We start from the raw sequence: 18,013 nt of genomic DNA on the forward strand, positions 1-18,013 counted from the left end.
GTTATATAATCTCCCCACCAAATGGCTTAGGAAAAATGGCCTCTCTAGTCCTTCAGGAGCCTTTGGCGTTGACTTGAAGTTGTGTTGTTTCCAGCAGTTACAGTAGTTATTCCAGGAGGACCCGGGGCTCCCTTCCTAACCTCGCTGTACAGGAACCTCCTCTGGAGAAACTTCTGAGAAATGGCCCTTGGGTATTGCGTGACCAGGGCATGGGGTTCCCATGGGACCCAGTGAGCTCCCTAAACTGTTCTGAGCAGTTTCGGAAGCTTATCTATCATGACAGGTAACCTGTAAAACAGCTTGGGGAGTAAGCAGAGGATCTTCATAGCAGAGAAGTGGTATACCCCTTTCAAGCTGTGCTTGGGAGGCCCCCTGTTCTATATGCTCCACTCTCACGTTGGGTGGTGGCTGTCTTCCACATACGAATTGACCTTGTAGAGACATTCCTGTCAGTTGCCCTGCAGGACCACAACTCCCAGACCCCTCCAGCCCTGTAATTCTCTGAAATGCAGCTGCAGCTCCTTTTCCGTTGAGCTAGCAAGCCTTGTCCCTGATTCCACAGATCTGGAAGGAATAGAAATGCGATTCAAGGAACACTTTGAGTGACAGATTGGTTAGAGTTAATCACTCTCATATAGTTCTTTTATAGTGAAACCCAAGTAAATGATCCTTCTGGGAGTGAACTTTGTAAGATGCTGGCTGACTCAGTGGCGGTGTCCTTTCTCGTCAAGGGAGGAAAGCCACGAGCAGCCTTAGCATCCTGCAGGGTGGGGACTGAGTGTTCAGAGTGGTCGTGTCCAGCCTCAAAGGGTTCTGTCATACCTGCGTTTGAGAGCTTTCCCTCCATTCCCTTCCTTCTCTCACTGTTCACCTCTCTCCTGTAGAAGACTTTTTTTTCTCAACGGGGAGCAAGTTCTGGCTTTTAAGTGCTGGCTTGATCTATGGGCTGTCTCCTTCCTGCATGGCAGGTGATCTTGAGCAATTTGTCAAGAGAGCTTCTGCTGCAGGAGAGCCCTGGGTATTTGCACATCGGCTTCTAACACACAGGAGCCCCATGCCGCAAAGCCTAGGAAGATGGAGGAAGGGGAATGGGCTTCTCGAGCCCTGGGGAGTTTTCCATCAGTGTCTTCATGTGTTCCAACTCTCCACTACAAAATAGATTCACATCTAGTCCATCTCATTCAGGAGTCTGCAAACTACATCCCACTGGTGCCTGTTTTTAATAGATAAATAAAGTTTTATTGGAACACAGCCACCCAGACGCTGACATTCTGTCTGTGACTGCTTTTGTGCGGCTGTGATAACAACTGGGTTAAGAGGGTGCAAGACCTACAGCCTGCAAATCCCAAAGCATTTACTGTCTGGCCCTTTGCAGAAAAAGTTTGCCAACCTCAATCTATCATATAAACAAAACCAATCTTTTTGGAAAAGCCCACATTCCTTAAAAACCAGTTTCAACAATTGTGGTTAATCACTATGTTTCAGATGGGTTCGTCTAAGTGATTTTTAAATAGAACCCTTATGAATTTTTTCTTATTATTCAGTTAACCAAAAGGTTTCCTGCAAGTGTGTGATCATAATTTCAAAAGGCTTATAGTGTTTAAATGATTAAAAAAAAATACTTGGGGTTATTCTTTTTAAGACTTATTGTTAAAAATAAACATTTTATTTTGAAATAGTTTTATAGAAAATATACAAAGATAGTATAGAGAGTTCCTGAGACCCTTCATTCAGCTTCTCCTACTGTTAACATCTTAAAACCACTTTGGTTAAAACTAAGAAATCGGTGGGAATTATCACTCTTGGACATTTTTACTTTTAGCCAAACTTACTTTGGTTAAAATTAAGAAATTCACATTAGTACAACACATACAGAATGTATTTGTATTTCACTATTTTTTTTTTAATTTTTTTTTTACTCATGTCCTTTTGTTCTAGGATCCAGCCCTAGATCATGTGTAGTCATATTGCATTTAGCAACTTTTCTTCCCCAATGATGACATTCCCTTAATGTTTAGAGTTTTCTTTCTTTAACATAGCTCGTTTCTTTAGGTAGAGAAGATGATTCATTAGTGAAGCAACAAGTCTGAGAAGCAGAGGCGAGAACACCTAATGGTCATAAGAAGTGATCTTGGTGATCCCTGATCTCCAGTCACTCCCGGATGCTTTCTGCCTGTCATTTTATGTATACCTTACTGCCAGCCAGCCTCTTAACAATCACTCTCACTTTAGCCCAGGAAATGGAGACAAGGAGATGGTTAGCCGCCTGTTTCAGTTGTGGCTGACCCTCAGCCAGGGCTGATCACGCCAGCTGTCTCCCAGCCTCCAAGAGAGTGAGAGGTCCTCCTCTGTTCCCCACCCAGCCTCATTTTTTTATTTGCTTTTTTTAACAAAAAGAGGAAGAAGCTTAGGGAGATTACGAAATTGCAGATGGGCACCCAGCCAGAGCTGTCTTGGAACCCAGGTGTCTCTGCAGAGTAGCAGCGTGTCATGGTGTGAATAAAATCCTTCAGTTGCCCTGCCTGTGAGCATTTGAGTCTGTGATCTTGTCCCCTGGGTACCTCTGCCTCCCCGCTCTCTCCATTCAGCTCCTCACGTTTCATTCCAGCCACTCGCTGGTAGGGACCTGCGACTCTGAGGTCTTGCAGTCTTGTCAGAATGCAGCTTTGACCCAACATGACCTCGAGTAGGTCACCTTCGCCTTTCTGCTGTTGGCTCGTCACGTGTCATGTCGGAATGCGTGCAGTAACGTGTGCGCGTGGTGTCTGGCAGAGTGCTGACTGCCAGGGTGTAGGGAGGGGGTGAGGATCCTGAGGAGCAAGGCATCACTCGGGGCAGAAAGTCTCTCCCGGTGGCCATGTGACAGCCGCCTGCCCCTCTGTTCTCCCGTGGGACCCTGGGCACCTCTCCGCGTGGCCCTCATCGCGCTGCGTCCTGATCATCAGTGTGTCCTCCTCTCACCTGACTGGGTGCTCACAGGAAACAGATGTCGTAGTTCCCCGGGTGTCCCCAGGGCAGGCATGGGGCCTGACTGCTAGTTCTGAGATCCTGAGTGATGAGTGAGCAGGGTCCAGTTTGAGCCCTCCTAGTGATCAGTGCTGACCTCCTGGCCCACCACTGTGGTTTCTGGTGACTTGTCACAGGCGTTTGCCTCTCCCTACTGCCGTGCCCTCACTTGGAGCCAGCAGGATGCTGGCTGGGGAGTTCACCTTCTCTGGCACTTCAGGAAGATCAGTGGCATTTATTTGAACAGAGATTTCCCATAACATACAGATCGACAATATTTCCTTCTGTCTTTATTAACATTTTCAAACACTTTTGCCCAGGACGGCTGTTCTAGACTCATGCTGTACGCTTCCCGGACTGAAATGAAAGATCATTTCAACAACGTCTTAGCTTCTGCTCAGAGACCTTACAAATGAGGTTTTAAAATCTTTCCTTCCCATACAAACTTCTGATTTGATGCCGAAGTGATAAAGGCCATCTTCAGACATCTTGGTGCTTGGGGGATCTAACCACTTTAGAAAAGCAGTCATTTCTTTCCTTGATACGTATTCTCCGTTGAATGTTACCTTAGGCCCTGTGCTCCCAGAGCTTGGAACCGGGTTACTTGTACTACCAGCACTGCCCAAGGCCTGACATGCCTCAGCTATGCAGGAAATATTTGTTAGAGATAGACAGGCTCTGGTGACTGGTGCAGCTGTTGTTGAATTTCAGCAGTTAAAAGCCTAAGTCCCCTTCCCTATTTCTGAAATGTTTGTGCTCTTTTGCTGCCAAAAAGTTTCTTAATATGCACAGTGCGTGGAGTCTGGTATTGGAGATTGGGTCGCCGTTTGAATCCCAAGCAGCATCTACTGCTGATTTGTTACGTTTTCAGAAAAATAAGCTCTGCAAAGCATACACATATACAGCTACAGTCATAATTTTGTGTTCAGGGTTTATTCCTCTGCATGGTGAAGAGCTACAGGGTCTTTCTCTGGAGTACAGACCTGTTTTGCCAAAGCAAAGATGTTGATTTTTGTTACTGGATAGAGTTTTCTTATCACTTCCACAAATGCGTGTTCCATTCCCTACCCCTTTCCCCTCCCCAAAGCAGGAGACATCCCTGTCGCCTTTCAGTATCAGAAAGTTTTCCAGCATGAGTTTCTAAGTTAGCAGGAGGAAACCTCTGTGTTTTTTGGTGAAACCCTCGTTTCCATTTCTTCCTTTTCTCTGAGAAGGAAACGTTCCTCCTCAAAGGGAGGTTGGCTCTTCTGCCCTGAGAACGGAGAGGGGTCACCATGGTTTCAGTTTTGTGTGAGAAGTTGGGAAGAGAGCAGAGACGCGCATTCATCTTTCTCTGTAATTTATTTCTCTCTTGGTAAATGTGGTTTCTGAGCTTTTCAGGAAGAGTTGACTTCTGCCTCCCATTTTTGCAGACCACAACTTGGCTTTCAGGAAACAGGGCACTTGAGGTACTCTTTTATAATTGGTCAGTGGCTTCTTACTCAATAAAATCAGTGGTTTATGATCACTTCAGTCTTGTTCATCAAAAATCCATAGTTAAAGCGGTAGCAGGAAGAAGGAATTAAATACGTTTTTTTTTTTTTAAAGCGCTGAAACTTGGGGAAGTGAAAGGAGAGAACATTCAAAATATTCTATTCTAGCATATTTATTATGTTTTATTATGTTAGTATTAACTATCAGTTTTGATCTTTTACCTGAGGACATTTTTAGCCAGAGTTCTCCTGTGAACCACAGAATACCAGAAATGGCCTGAGTATTTTCTCAGTGCTCTCAAGGATGCTGGCATGAAGAACTCTGACATCGGAAATTTGTCTCTGCTTCACAAGCTCCCACACTGGCCTGCCATGATTCCGAGAATGCTGGCAGAGGACATGGGATTCCTGGTCAGAGTTAAAAGACTGTACTCAACACAGATATAGCAGTCCTCAGAAGATTCCTTTGAGTCCCAGTTCTCACAGGATGATGCCCTGTGGGCCAGATGACACCTGCCTGTGGAGTGCTACAAGCGAGAATCCAGAGCTCTGGAAAACCAGATCTTTTATGATGGTGATAAAGCCTGTTCTTCACTCCAGGAGAAGACACAAACTTTATCTTCCAAGGCTCTATGCTCCATAAACACTTTTGAAAAGATAACCCAGCCTCTGCTCACTGGAAGTGCATAAATACCAGAGATTCATGTACAGTTGTCTCCCAGCATGTACATAGCTAGAGCACTTCCAGATCTGCAGGAGAGACGTTCATTCATTATGTACATGGTGCCTTAGGGCTTCCTTCTCTCCTAGAGTGCAGGCTGAGGAAAACCGCCAGACCTTTGCTATGGGTGCCCTTTCCCAAGTACTTGAAGTCAAAGTGAAAGTGTTAGTCACTTCAGTCGTGTCCAACTCTTTGCCACCCCACGGACTGTAGCCCGCCAGGCTCCTCTGTCAGTAGAATTCTCCAGGCAAGAGTACTAGAGTGGGTAGCCATTCTCTTCTCCATGGGATCTTCCCAACCCAGGGATTAAACCTGGTTCTCCTGCATTGCAGGCAGATTCATTACTGTCTGAGCTACCAGGACAGACACCACCCTGTCCCAAGTGCCTAGGGTTCCTCTAAAATGTTTAAGTCAAAGAAGAGAAAGAGAATATCAGACATTCTATCTTAACAACACATTATCGACCGGAGACATATTAATGCCATGGGCATTTGTTGCTGCAAAAATTCCCCAGTCCATAATGTATTAAAAGTAATACTCCACTGCTTTTTGAGAAAATGTAAGTATTATATTTAAAGATTTAAATACTTAAAAACATTTTTTGATCCTTATTGCCAAAACAAAACCAAACCCAAATTCTGAAAAGTAGAGGATGGTTTATATAAAAGAGCTCACGTTTACTATTTCTTGTCTTCAAAAAAAAAAAAAAAGTTATGGGAACATTGCTTTGGAGACACCTGTGAAGCATCTTCAGTCTCTGCTGGCTGAGGTGAGAAGTCAGGTCTTCAGTCTTGAGTATATTTATGTAACTGCTTCTTGCCTCGTCCCGGCTCCTTCCCAGCAGAAAAGCCAGTGGAAAGTTTCTTGTATCCTTGAGACCACTCGCTCTGTCTCCTGGACTTGGTTTTGCTGGGCCAGTCTCACAGGACTTCATTTCTCCATATGATGATGCCGCCTCCCTACAGAGGAGGCTGTTCCCAGACTTGTGTCTTATGACCTCTTACAAATACTCCGGCCTGCAAAGATCGTGCCCACAGAGAAGTCCTCAGCTGAGGCTTCTGAGACATTGTGGAGAAACCCAGGGACTCAAATAAAGAAGGACTTCCTAGGTGGCGCTAGTCATAAAGAATCCACCTGCCAATGCAGGAGACACTAGAGATGGGGTTCGATCCCTGGGTTGGGAAGATCCCCTGGAGGAGGAAATGGCAACCCACGGGGTCGCAGAGAGTCAGACACGACTTAGCTACTGAACATACAGCACACAAATAAAGAAATGTAGGTCTCAGTGGGAAGTCTGGAAGGCTCTCTTTATGAACCGTTGAGTGCAGGGTTGCCAACACATCTCTGTGTTGAAAGACAGTAGAAAAATCACAGAGAACAAACCAAGAAGCAAAAAAGGCTCGTGTTGAGAGCTTGACTCTGGACAAGGTGGAGAAGCCAAGCTAGGGATGTGCCCTTGCCTTCTGTGTCTGCTATCCTAACAATTCTTTCACTTTCTAGAAGGCATATTTTCCCTTTACAAAAAAACAAAACAGTTTTCTTAAAAAAAAAAAAAAAGGTATGAGGATGGAATAGATAATAGCTATAAAATTTATGAGTTTCACTTTGAAAGAGCCTTATAAATATACACATCGTTACTCTGTCTTCATCTCCTGACTGTCCTCCCTCTCAGCGGATGGATGGCCATCATTTTATCGCCTGACTATTTATGACCAGGAAGAGTTGATGGGGGTGGGGTAGTACCCTTCATTCTCCACCACCACCAGCCCTGAGCACCTTGAGTAATTGCTGGGAGATAAAATGACAATTGTTTGGCTAAGTGTAGTCTTAAATTCTCTGTCAGAGCTTCACTCCTGCTGTCCTTTCCTGATTAGTAAGACACCATTAAATGTTCCTTTTCTGCTAAAGAATGGAGTGACTTTTGCTGTTGGATATATGGACCCCCTTGGGATTTATAGAATGGTATATATTTATAGCTTGGTATGAAATAGATTTGATGACTTCCAAATGAATGACTGGATAGGGGGATTGTAAAGAAGTTGTTCAAAAAATAACTTGTAATCTTTTGGCTGTGCTGCGTGTGGGATCTTAGTTCCCTGACCACAGATCAAACCCATGCCCCCTGCGTTAACCACTGGACTGCTGGTGAAGACCCCCAAAGTATAAAGTTTTTAAATCATGCATCCCTCCTTTTTTTTTTTTTTTTCTGATGAAGAGGATAGGAACCTTCACTGTACTAAAAGCCGATCAAGTCAGTCATGCAATATTTCATGTACTCGATGGATAAAAGCCAGGTATAGTGTTAGAACATCTGGATTGAGTTCCCAGATGTGGCTTGAAGACTTCCTGTGCCGAGCACTCTGCCTGACTTTATGCAATCTACAGAAAGAATTATAAACCTGCTGTTATCCAGAGGCTAAAGAAATACCTGAAACAATCACAGAACAACCCATGGTAATCTACCTTCCCATGTATTGATGTGATGGGCCTTTAAAGAAGTTCTGTGACTTAGGCCAGAGGAGAAGTAGTTGGTGGGGGGCGGGGGGTGGCAGCTGAAGCTGAGCCGAGGGAAGGGATAGATTGGAACAGGCAGAGGAGCGGAAGAGGCTGAGTGGGGAGGAGGGGAATGTCGGGGGACCAGAACTGCAGGCAGAATGGCCTGGCTGGTGGGGAGCTGCTGGAGGGCAGGTGGGGGAGCGCACCAGTTCTTGGGGGAGGCAGATGGGGTGGACTGGGTCTTACCCAGTCGGCTGATGGAGCTTGCTGAGTGGGAAGCACGGGCTTGGGGGCCCCGCTAGGAGACCACAGCAGCAACGCAGGCGCGAGCAGGAAGAATGGGCTCGCCTCCTGTTTACGACGAGAGGGCACAGAAAGGAACAGCCTGGGAGCTTCTGCAGAAAAAACGGACAGAACGTGAGGTGCATTCTCGTCTACAAGAAGAATCAAAGAGAAGGCTCTGGGATGTGGAAGGACAGAAGCTGCCCGTGGAAACTGGTTTTAGCCAAAGAGGGTGAAATTGAGGTGAAGAGCATCTGGGTGTAGCCATGCTGAATACCCATGCGTTTTTGTCCTTGAATGAAATGAGCAGCTTTCAGCGCGTTACTCTTAAACCAAGCTTTGTTGACCATAGTCCCAAGCCTCCAGTTTTGAGACCATTGAAGAATAATTCAGGTCCACATATATTTATTGAACTCTCCATGTTTAGAGGCCCCTCCATGAGTCTGTTTACTGATCTGTTTACATTAACTTATTTTCAAAACTGGCAAATACTAGGGAATGTTCAGGTTACCAGGGGTTTGCTATTCCTTGGTTTCTCCCTTAAATGCTAGGTTTTTTGGTCTACTCTAAAGGAATCTCAATTCCCAGTGGCATTTTGTTCTGAGTTTCCACATTTATAGGACCAGGTAAAAGAACGTTAGACATGAAAAGGCCACTGTTGAATTTTTAGAGGTATAGGTCACGGGCTTAACTAGAGATTCTTGTGATTTTCCTTCTAAGCAGAAAACACGAATACTTCGAGAGTCCCAGCAATTTGTTTTGGCCATTGGATTCTGGTGTTCTAATTAGTGAATCAATATGATGCTAGGTTGGACAAGACTAGATCTTCTCCACAAACCTGGAGAAGTTCAGTAAGACATCTCTAGTTCTGAGGTGTGGCTCTTGGGGCTACAGACCTGGGAGGGTGTGGGGAGGATTCCGTCCCTTTGGATCATCTGGAGAGAGAAAGAAGCTCTCATCCTAGCTGTTGAGGAATGGAGTGTCATGTATGTGGTGTTCTATGGCCTTTATACTATTAATTCTATTCTTCAAACTTCCACCCTTAGCCCAAGCCCGGCCCGATCATCCACAGTCCAGTGGCTTAACCCTCAATCTCCAACCACACCAAGCTGCAACCCAGCTGTTACACCTCCTTCACCCAAGCTGTCACCTTTCCCCCTCTCTCTTCCTGCCACTGTAGCAGACAAGCCACCTGAAAGGTATGTAGTTTTCAGTGTGATGTAGAATTATGGGGGTGGCACGCAGAGGGGCTTGATCAACCTGAGCGGGTTCTTGTGCTCCCCGCATGGAAAAAGCTTCCCGTCTCCTGGACTTTGTGGACGTTTATAACCTTATCTCAAAGGTTCAAGAGCAAGTACATTCTTGGGAGAAATTTGCCTTATGTGAGAGCTGCTTGAACCTACCCTTTCTGGTTCTGGTGCATTTATGAAACCATATATTTTGGAAGAACTCCTTATACATAAATAGAAAGCACACATGCTTTGTTTTCCAGAAGGTAAATGTTGTTCAGTAGCTCAGTTGTGTCTGACTCTTTGCAACCCCATGGACTGCAGCATCCCAGGCTTCTCTGTCCTCTACTATTTCCTGGAGTTTGCTCAAACTCCTGTCCGTTGAGTCGGTGATGCCATTCAACCCTCTCATCTTCTGTCATTCCCCTTCTCCTGCCTTCAATCTTTCCCGGCATCAGGGGCTTTTCCAATGAGTCAGCTGTTTGCATCAGGTATAAATGGGGCACTGGAAACTGTAATTAAATGGCCCTTTGATGGGCCAGTGATGCAGAGGCTGGAGTGCTTTAGCAAAGCCCATCCTCTGGGCCAGCAGACTGGCCATCCCCATCAGTGGCTTCCCCGCCTGCCGTGAGATGGGATGCTTCCTTCTGCCCTGGCGTGCAACTGGCTGGCAGCTTGGTTTCCATCCTTCCCCACTGGGTTCTTTTCCCACGAGAACACACAGGATGTTTTGACAAGCGGAGGGAAGTTGAGCCTGATGTGCCTTTTGGGGGCGAGAGTGAAGGGGTCAAATATAGAAGACCCAGATGAGAACTGCAAGCCCTTTCTGGCGGAGGCAGGGAAACAGACTGCCAGTGTAGGACCGCGTCCTTGGTGCACGGCTGAAGCCACTTCGTATCTCTGTGCTTCTGCCCTTAACTGACTCGCCCCTGTCTCAAGACACTGGTGCTTTTCCTTAATCGATGAACTGAAATGCATTGGAAATAAACATGCCCCGTGGTTCTAATAACACTGAAGGAGAGGAAAGGGCATCCCACTGAGTGCAGAGGAGAATTAGGTGAAGCGGTTCAGGGTAAGCTTCTCAGAGAGGCTCCCTAAAAGGAAGATCTGAATTTGAAACTCGTCATTTACTTGTCAAGTGGTATGGTTTCGCCCGATGTTCACTTTCCCGCTAATCTCTCTTGTGGAAGGCACTGCTGCGCAGGTGTCATAGAAATGAGATTTGGGAAATGCGGGTGGGGGAGAGGGGAGGTTTCTCACGCTGTGGTCTGTGTGTCTCACATGCTCCCTCTTCAGCATCATCAGTCGGAAGGCCCGGGCGGTGTACCCCTGTGAAGCAGAACACAGCTCGGAATTGTCCTTTGAAATTGGAGCGATTTTTGAGGATGGTAAGTGTACCATGGGAGCTTTGCGGGAAGTTGCCTTCTGCCCTCACAGAGGGTCTGCAGCCCAGAGCAGGCAGGTGGTCCCTGGCTGTGGGGTTGTCAGGAGCTTGTTGCTTCGGATGAGCGAGGGCCAGCCCACGTGGCTCCCAGGAACTGAACACCAGGGCCTATGCATGCCCACTTCTGCTTTAATCTTGGTTTTTCTCCAGACTTTTTAACTCTAAAGGGCCTTCATTAGGACATTTTTGTCCTGATGTAGAGAAGCCGGTGCAATGTGAAAGCAAGAAATATTTCTAATTTGCACCCTCTGTTTTCCTCCCAGAGTCCCCAACCCTCTTAAATGCTTCAGGTTTGTCAGCCCTGAGTTACAGGCAAGTGCTATTGTCAACCAATTTTGGTTTATCGTTCCCTTACCTTCTTAGGCTTGACATGATTTTTGCTCATTGGAATTGTGTCTGAATCTCTAGATGTGGGTATTGACTTTGCATATTGAAACCAGGGTATAGATTTCATTTGTGTGTTTAATAGTCACACGTAAGCATTTTAGGAGCTATGCCTGGTTTCAGATTTCACAAATTCCTCCTGTGGTTCCATGTGTGTCTCTTCCCTCCCCCTTGATTTCTTCCTTCCCAGTCCTCCTCATTATGAAAATCATGGGTTGCTATGGAAACAGTGGTGGTGTGTGGGGGCGTAGCTGCCCAAAAGAGTTCTGGAGAAGCAGCGAGAACCTTTGATGCTTGGAATGGGAGGGTTGATTAGCCAGAATGTTTGGGATATATGGAGTGTATCAACACAACGCCTGGTGCTGTATTGTCAGTGATGTGGCATGTGCTGATGATTGTGTTTTAGAAAGCAAGTTGCCTCATTTAGAGGAGATGTCTATATCTGTGGGATACGTACTCTGGAGAGCCAGAGACTACTGATAGTGTCAGCAAACAAACAACAACAGAAAACCCCACATGTGACAGAATTATACTTCGTGGAGAAATTTCGTTCTTAAGAGTAGAAGCAAGATCAGTCTTCTGCCACTGTAACATACACGCATACGGTTTTGCTAGGAGACTGTGGTCAGTTAGCTGCCCTGCTCCAGGCCTATCTCATATTGACACCAATAGCGCAGAAGGGAAAGCTGAGAGCGTTGAAATGTGCCATGTAAGAAATGAAGATGAATCCTTTTTTTTTTTTTTTTTTTGCTGTACCCTCATGTATGGCATGGAGTTTCCCAGGGGCTCAGATAGTAAAGAATCTGCCTGCAATGCAGGAGATGAGGGTTCCATCTCTGGGGTGGGAAGACCCCCTGGAGAAGGAAATGGCGACCCACTCTAGTATTCTTGCTTGGAGAATCCCATGGACAGAAGAGCCTGGCGAGCTACAGTACATGGGGTTGCGAAGAGTCAGACCCTTGGTGAGTAGACAACAACATGTGCAGCCTGTGGGATCTTAGTTCCTCACCAGGGATTGAACCCACTCCTCCTGCAGTGGAATCTTGGGGGCTTAACCACTGGACTGCTTGTGATGCTGTGTGATTAGATTTGCTTAGGAACCCCTGAACACAGCAGTGTTCATGTGATATTTACCTTGGTGGAAGATGTATCTATTAGGGTGCCTTTGGCTGTAGCTAACAAAAGCTGATAGCACTGGTTAAAGCAGTCATGAAAATGGATTCCCTCATGCAGTAAGAAGTCTGCAGGTGGGGAACTCCAGGGCTGGGTAACCACAGTCACAAGGGTGTCACCAAAGCCCACAGTGTGTCCATCTCAGCCTGGATACAGGGGGCCCTGGCTGCTTCCCCAGTGGGGGCGGGAAGGGTGCCCCAGTTCTGGGGATCATGGCCATGTTCAGCCAAAGCAGAAAGGGTATGCCTCATCCTTGTGTTCCTTTTTTAAGTATGAGAAAACCTCTCCCAACTTCCTTCCTGGTTTATCTGTTCTTTTGTCTCAGTAGCCAGAATGAGGTCAGATGCTCACCTTAAACCCACTGCTGGCCAGGACTTCAGACCACACTTGGTCCAGAAATTCCTCCTCTGGGCAAAAAGACATAGGAAGGGGGAATCAGAATTTCAATCAAATCTAATTCTGCCAGCATGGATGGTATTGGGAAAGGTCAGCAGATGTCAGATGCAGGAGATTGAAGATCTCCATTTCTAAAGTCCCTCTGTGGCTTGCAGGAGTCCTTCTATGAAAAATAGTGTGTGCACAGGTGTGTGTGTATACACAAACATGTCCATGTGTACATGTACATACCTGTATGCACACACACATGTATCTCAGTGTGTTTTGGGAACAGGAGAGTGATTGAGAGCAGACAGTTATGAATTATCAACCCTGCACTTCCTTGCCCTAGGTCAGTTGGTTTTTCCACTTTCTGTGTGACCCTAGACAAGTTCCTTAAGTTCTCTCTGCATCAGATCCTCCATCCTGATCCACAAGGATGTTCTCTTGGGTGGCGATGTGTCAGGGCAGCATCTGGGGCCATGAGTGCAGCACAGACATCTGAGGAGGCTATTGCTGACCACAGAGCTTCGCTTGGTGGCCTGTGGACCCAGCTCCAATTTGAGCCAAGGCACAGAGCCCTCAGATTTGAGACTCTGTGATGCTGGTCTGGATGGCTGCTTGGGGCACCCAGTGGGTTTTGGGTATTCCTCAGGCCTTCCCCCAGGCCAGCTACCCCAGAGATGCTTACTGATGTGTTGACACCCTCCCTCTCCACGAGCATCCTCTGGTATCATTTGATGTGAACTCCATGCCGTGCAGCCCTGCCCTCTTCTTTTGCAGCAGCAAATAGACATGGGGACCATGTTCAGAACCCACGCCCCCAGACTGACTGTTTCTTAGGGAGGTTCTTAAAGGTCACAGACAATGGAAGACCCTTTTTCTTTGCTGTTCAGTCACTAAATCATGTCCCACTCTTTGTGACCTCATGGACTGCAGCATGCTAGGCTCCTCTGTCCTTCACTATCTCCCGGAATTTGCTTAAATTCATGTCCATTGAGTTGGTGATGATATCTAACTATCTCATCCTCTGCTGCCCTCTTCTCCTGCCCTCAATCTTTCCCAGCATTGGAGTCTTTTCCAGTGACTCAGCTTTTTGCATCAGGTGGCTAAAGTCTTGGAGCTTCAACTTCAGTATCAGGCCTTCCAGTGAATATTCAGGGTTTATCTCCTTTAGGATTGACTGATTTGATCTCCTTGCTGTCCAAGGGACTCTCAAGAGTCTTCTTCAGCACCACAGTACAAAAACATCAATTCTTCGGTGCTCAGCCTTCTTTATGGTCCACCTCTCACATCTGTGCATGACTACTGGAAAAACCATAGCTTTGACTGTACGGACTTTCATTTTCAAAGTGATATCTTTGCTTTTTAATATGCTGTCTAGGTTTGTCATAGCTTTCCTTCCAAGGAGCAAGTGTCTTTTAATTTCATGGCTGTAGTCACTGTCTGCAGTGATTTTGGAGCCCAAGAAAATAAAATCTGTCACTGGTTCTACTTTTCTTCCCATCTGTTTGCCATGAAGTGTTGAGATGCCTAATGCTGAGCTGTTATTCTGGGGCAGTGCCTCCCATATCGCATAGGGGGCGCTGTGTGTGTAAGGCTTCAGGGCAGAGGATGTTCTCATGAGACACCCCGCCTCCCCCCCAACATGTACGCATGCGCACGTGCACGCTCACACATACACAAGGCATGTGTAGGGGTTATTTATGACTCTGACCTGGTCTGAAGCATTGAGAGTGGTCTTGGAAGGCGTGTGGGGTGCCTCAGCAGATATCTGAAGGTAGAAGATCGTTGTCCAGGCGTAAATGGGAGCGAGAGCAGAGGACCAGCCATGTAAAGCTCAGACTGTGGGTGGCTACACAGGAGTGAGTTATGAACTCCATTTGCTGAGTTGGCAGTCAGCGTTGAAAAATAGGAAAGAGTTCATTTAAAAAAAAGTGCATTGAACATAGAAGTATTATCCCATGAAGCTTTTGTATGTTGGGCACATATCCATGTGTGCTGGATTTCAGCTACACAGTTGCCATCTTTTGATGGGTTGTGGTCACGGCTGCTGTGTTTGGCCAGTTCCTGACCTGGTCTGCTGGGCCGGGACACACCTCCCTTTTCTTCTATGCACACGGCTCCACGTCTGCTCCTGGTCTGGCCTGAGCTGGGATGTCCCCATGGCTGTGGGGGGACCAGATGCTTCTAGACCCTGGTGATGAGCGCTTAGACCCTGTGCCTGTTGCTGTCCAGCCTGTGGTTGTTGTCCTGCGTATCGTTACGGCTCTTTGTGGGACCTGGGGTTGCCTGACACTGGCCCAGGTATGGAAGGCCTCCCCCTGCCTCAGGAACACCCCACTTAGGTGCCAGTCAGATGGGGTACCCAGACGATGCTGGCAAGGCCTGGTGACTGCTGAGAATGGCCAAGGATGACTCCCCAGAGGAGAGGGTGTCTGGGGGTCTCTGAAGAGGAAGAATCCCCTGTGCAGAAGTGGGGGGAAAAGACATCAGCAGAAAGCACTGCCCGTGCAGAGGCCTAGAGCCTCACCTGGGGGTTTCTCTGGGTGATTCACTGCAGGTGACCTGCTTGTGGGCAGAGTCGGGACGGGTGGGGAGGTGGTCGGGCCAGGTGCCTATGGAAGCTTGGGTTTGTTCCTCCGGACAGTGGAGGGTAGTGCTGTGATCAGCCGGGTATTCTGGAAAGTTCAGTGAACTCCCTGGTGCACGTGGTTTAGGAGGAGCCTGACCAGACGTGGAGGGGATGGGTTAGGAGGCTGCCTCCTTCTGCAGGGAGGAGAAGTGGAGTCTGGGGTGACCGGTGGGGGGCACCTATAAATAACTCTCATGCAGGCTTGTAACCAGACAACCCGGGAGTGGCCCCCGCTGGGTTTGACTGACGCGCAGCGGGGCAGGGAGTTCAGGGTGGCAAGTACCTGGGGCATGTTGGTAACAAGTGATGTCTCGTCCTTTTCAGTGCAAACCTCAAGGGAACCTGGCTGGCTGGAGGGGACTTTGAATGGCAAGAGGGGGCTGATTCCACAGAATTACGTCAAGCTGCTGTAGCGCCCAGCCCGCAGACCCTGGCCCCTGAGCACCTGCCTGGGAGCGGCGAGCACCGTCCACCTCCTGGGCAGAACCCACGGCCACCTGGACACCCAGCAGTGTCACAGCCTGACACTCCAGGGCCGGGAGCGGGGACAGACGGCTAGAGGTGGGGGGAGAACCGTGTTGGGCGGTGCGGATCCGAGCAGCGGGAGAAGGCTGTCCAGATGAACAGGAGAGACTCTGCATCTGGCATGCCTTGGGACTTGTGGTTTTAAATTATCTGGTCTCTAGGGCAAGGGGGAGGGCGACCTTCTGCTGGCCTACCTGCCCCACTGGCAGCCCCGTCACGGGACACCTCCCCTCACACCTGAAAGGGCTCTGCACTGCGAGATGTGCCCTTAACGCTGGTGTCCTCGAGGGATTGCAGCAGGCAGGCGCCGGCTGCGGTGGTCTCTGCACCGAGGGCAGCAGACCGAGGCTCCTGCCCAGAGGGATGGCCGGCCTCCCTGGGGACCCCACGCACCTGCGGACTCACGACAAGCTTCTCCTCCGTGCTGCTCACCGGTGTGCTGTTTCCCCGGCACCCCCTTTCCGCCCCGAGTCTTGTGTACATGAAATAAAATATAATTTACTATGGGATCTGTGTCCTCACGTGGGGAAGAGGTGGTGGCGCTCACTCGCTCTGTAATATCTCATGGTGTGGCTGGTGGGTGGGCTTGCACTCTCCCCCGTGTTGGCTTGCATGCACTCACAGGTAGGATGGATGAACCAGGCGCCTTGCTGCTTTTGAACGGGGCGTGTTTCTGGGGACAGGGGTCCCCTCTCTGACAGGAGAGATCCTGGAGGGTCCCCTCCAGCTACCTCAGAGGGCCTTGGGTGAGCCCAAACAGGACGGAGCTGGGGTGCTTTCCCCAGAGCTTTGTGTGTGAGGGCAACCTCCTGGTGAGCTTCTGTGTACAACCCTGTAGCACGACCCCCCACCCCACCCTCCCCCTCCCAATCCCACTCTGTTTTCCAGACTGCAGTGCCCATCTCTCCATCTGGATTAAGCCGGGCTATAGGGCGGTCTGGGCTGTATGGACCCAGACCCTTCTTGGAGGAGCTTTTGCCACATCCCTGCACACAGGGTGCGCCAAGTGATGCTTCTGTGGTCTTCTCAGCCTCTGACTCGCAGGCGCAGCCTAAACCAGCCTCTCCGGGAAGAGGGCACCGCTCTGCCCCCTGACCTGGAGTCCCTGGAGTGTGCAGCTCATTTGTAGAGGCCTCAGGACTGTGGAGCCATCCCTGCTCCAGGGGCTGCTCGGGGGGCCTGGCATCTGTCTCTTCTACAGAGGCTTCTTGGCCGGTCACAGTTCTCCCCTCAGATTGTCCCGGAAGGACGCATCTGCTGCCTCTTCCCAGGTGAGATGATCCCAGAGTGCTGCTCGCCTCCCCTGGACCCGGTAAGGTGTCAAGTTTGGGGTCAGATGTGTGTAGAGAGACAGGCCCATTGACCAGTATCCATTTTCTGACTAAAGTGTTAATCGCTCCGTCACATCCGACTCTCGGCAACCTCACAGACTGTAGCCCACCAGGCTCTTCTGTCCATGGGGTTGTCCAGGAAGAAATACTGGAGTGTGTTGCCATTAGTGCAGTATAATTGAAACTGCTGAGCTGTGGGCCCCGTGGAGAGTATTGGGGCTGCCAGGGGCCCAGGGCCCCAGACAATGGCTGGCCCTGGGGTTACGGGCCAGGCTGGCAAGAGGGTGGGGGTGGCACCTGTTTTGAGTTCTCACTTCCTGCTCCTGCCTGCTGCTTAGAGGTATAGGAGAGAAGCTTGGCCTGGAGCAAAGTTCCCCATTTCTGTGGGAAGGTGCAAGCTTGTGGGCAGTCAGGGTGAGTGGACTCAGCACTGGAGTGATCTCCTAACTGTGTTCTTCATTGGAGCCCATCCATGGACAGTAAACAGAAGACCTACCAAGTTGAGACCTGATGCCTTTACTCACTGCTGTTGCTCCCAAGCTGTTGTTAGCTCCCAAAGTACATTTGTCACCACTTCCTCGGTCATGGAAATTGCTGTAAGGTCTGGCTACTGGTGTGGGCTTTCCCGATAGCACTAGTGGTAAAGAGACTGAGATCCGGTTTGATCCCCTGGAGGAGGGCATGGTGGCACACTCTAGAATTCTTGCCTGCAGAATCCCCATGGACAGAGGTGGGCTCTGGTGGGCTACAGTCCATAGAGTCACAGAGTCAGACACAACTGAAGTGACTTAGCACACACACTGGCTACCTGTGTGGTTTAGGGCAAATTAAATTGACTCTGATTCTGTTCCTGCCTCCTAAAAAGCCAAGGATACTCAGAGATTTGGGGTTGAAGGGATAGTATATGCTCAGTTAGCAGGCAGTGCCAATCCCTGTACTG

General features: G+C 48.6%; 1 protein-coding gene across 4 annotated transcripts in view; it reads left to right on the forward strand.

Annotated features, from left to right (window-relative positions):
* Positions 1-16,249, forward strand: part of ARHGAP10 (Rho GTPase activating protein 10) — a 358,841-nt gene extending 342,592 nt beyond the window's left edge. For 2 of the 4 annotated variants that reach the window (XM_081544290.1, XM_081544291.1), the window contains 3 exons: positions 9,024-9,176; positions 10,503-10,594; positions 15,542-16,249. In XM_081544290.1, coding sequence (XP_081400416.1) covers positions 9,024-9,176; positions 10,503-10,594; positions 15,542-15,630 — 334 coding nt within the window. In that variant the 3' untranslated portion in view covers positions 15,631-16,249. The remainder of the gene's footprint in view (positions 1-9,023; positions 9,177-10,502; positions 10,595-15,541) is intronic. The other 2 variants (XM_081544292.1, XM_081544293.1) reach the window with 1 other exon arrangement.
* The last annotated feature ends 1,764 nt before the right edge of the window (positions 16,250-18,013 follow it).

Source organism: Giraffa tippelskirchi, chromosome 11, assembly GCF_054371585.1.
Source record: "Giraffa tippelskirchi isolate mGirTip1 chromosome 11, T2T-mGirTip1v1.2.pri, whole genome shotgun sequence".
Classification (NCBI taxonomy): Eukaryota; Metazoa; Chordata; class Mammalia; order Artiodactyla; family Giraffidae; genus Giraffa; species Giraffa tippelskirchi.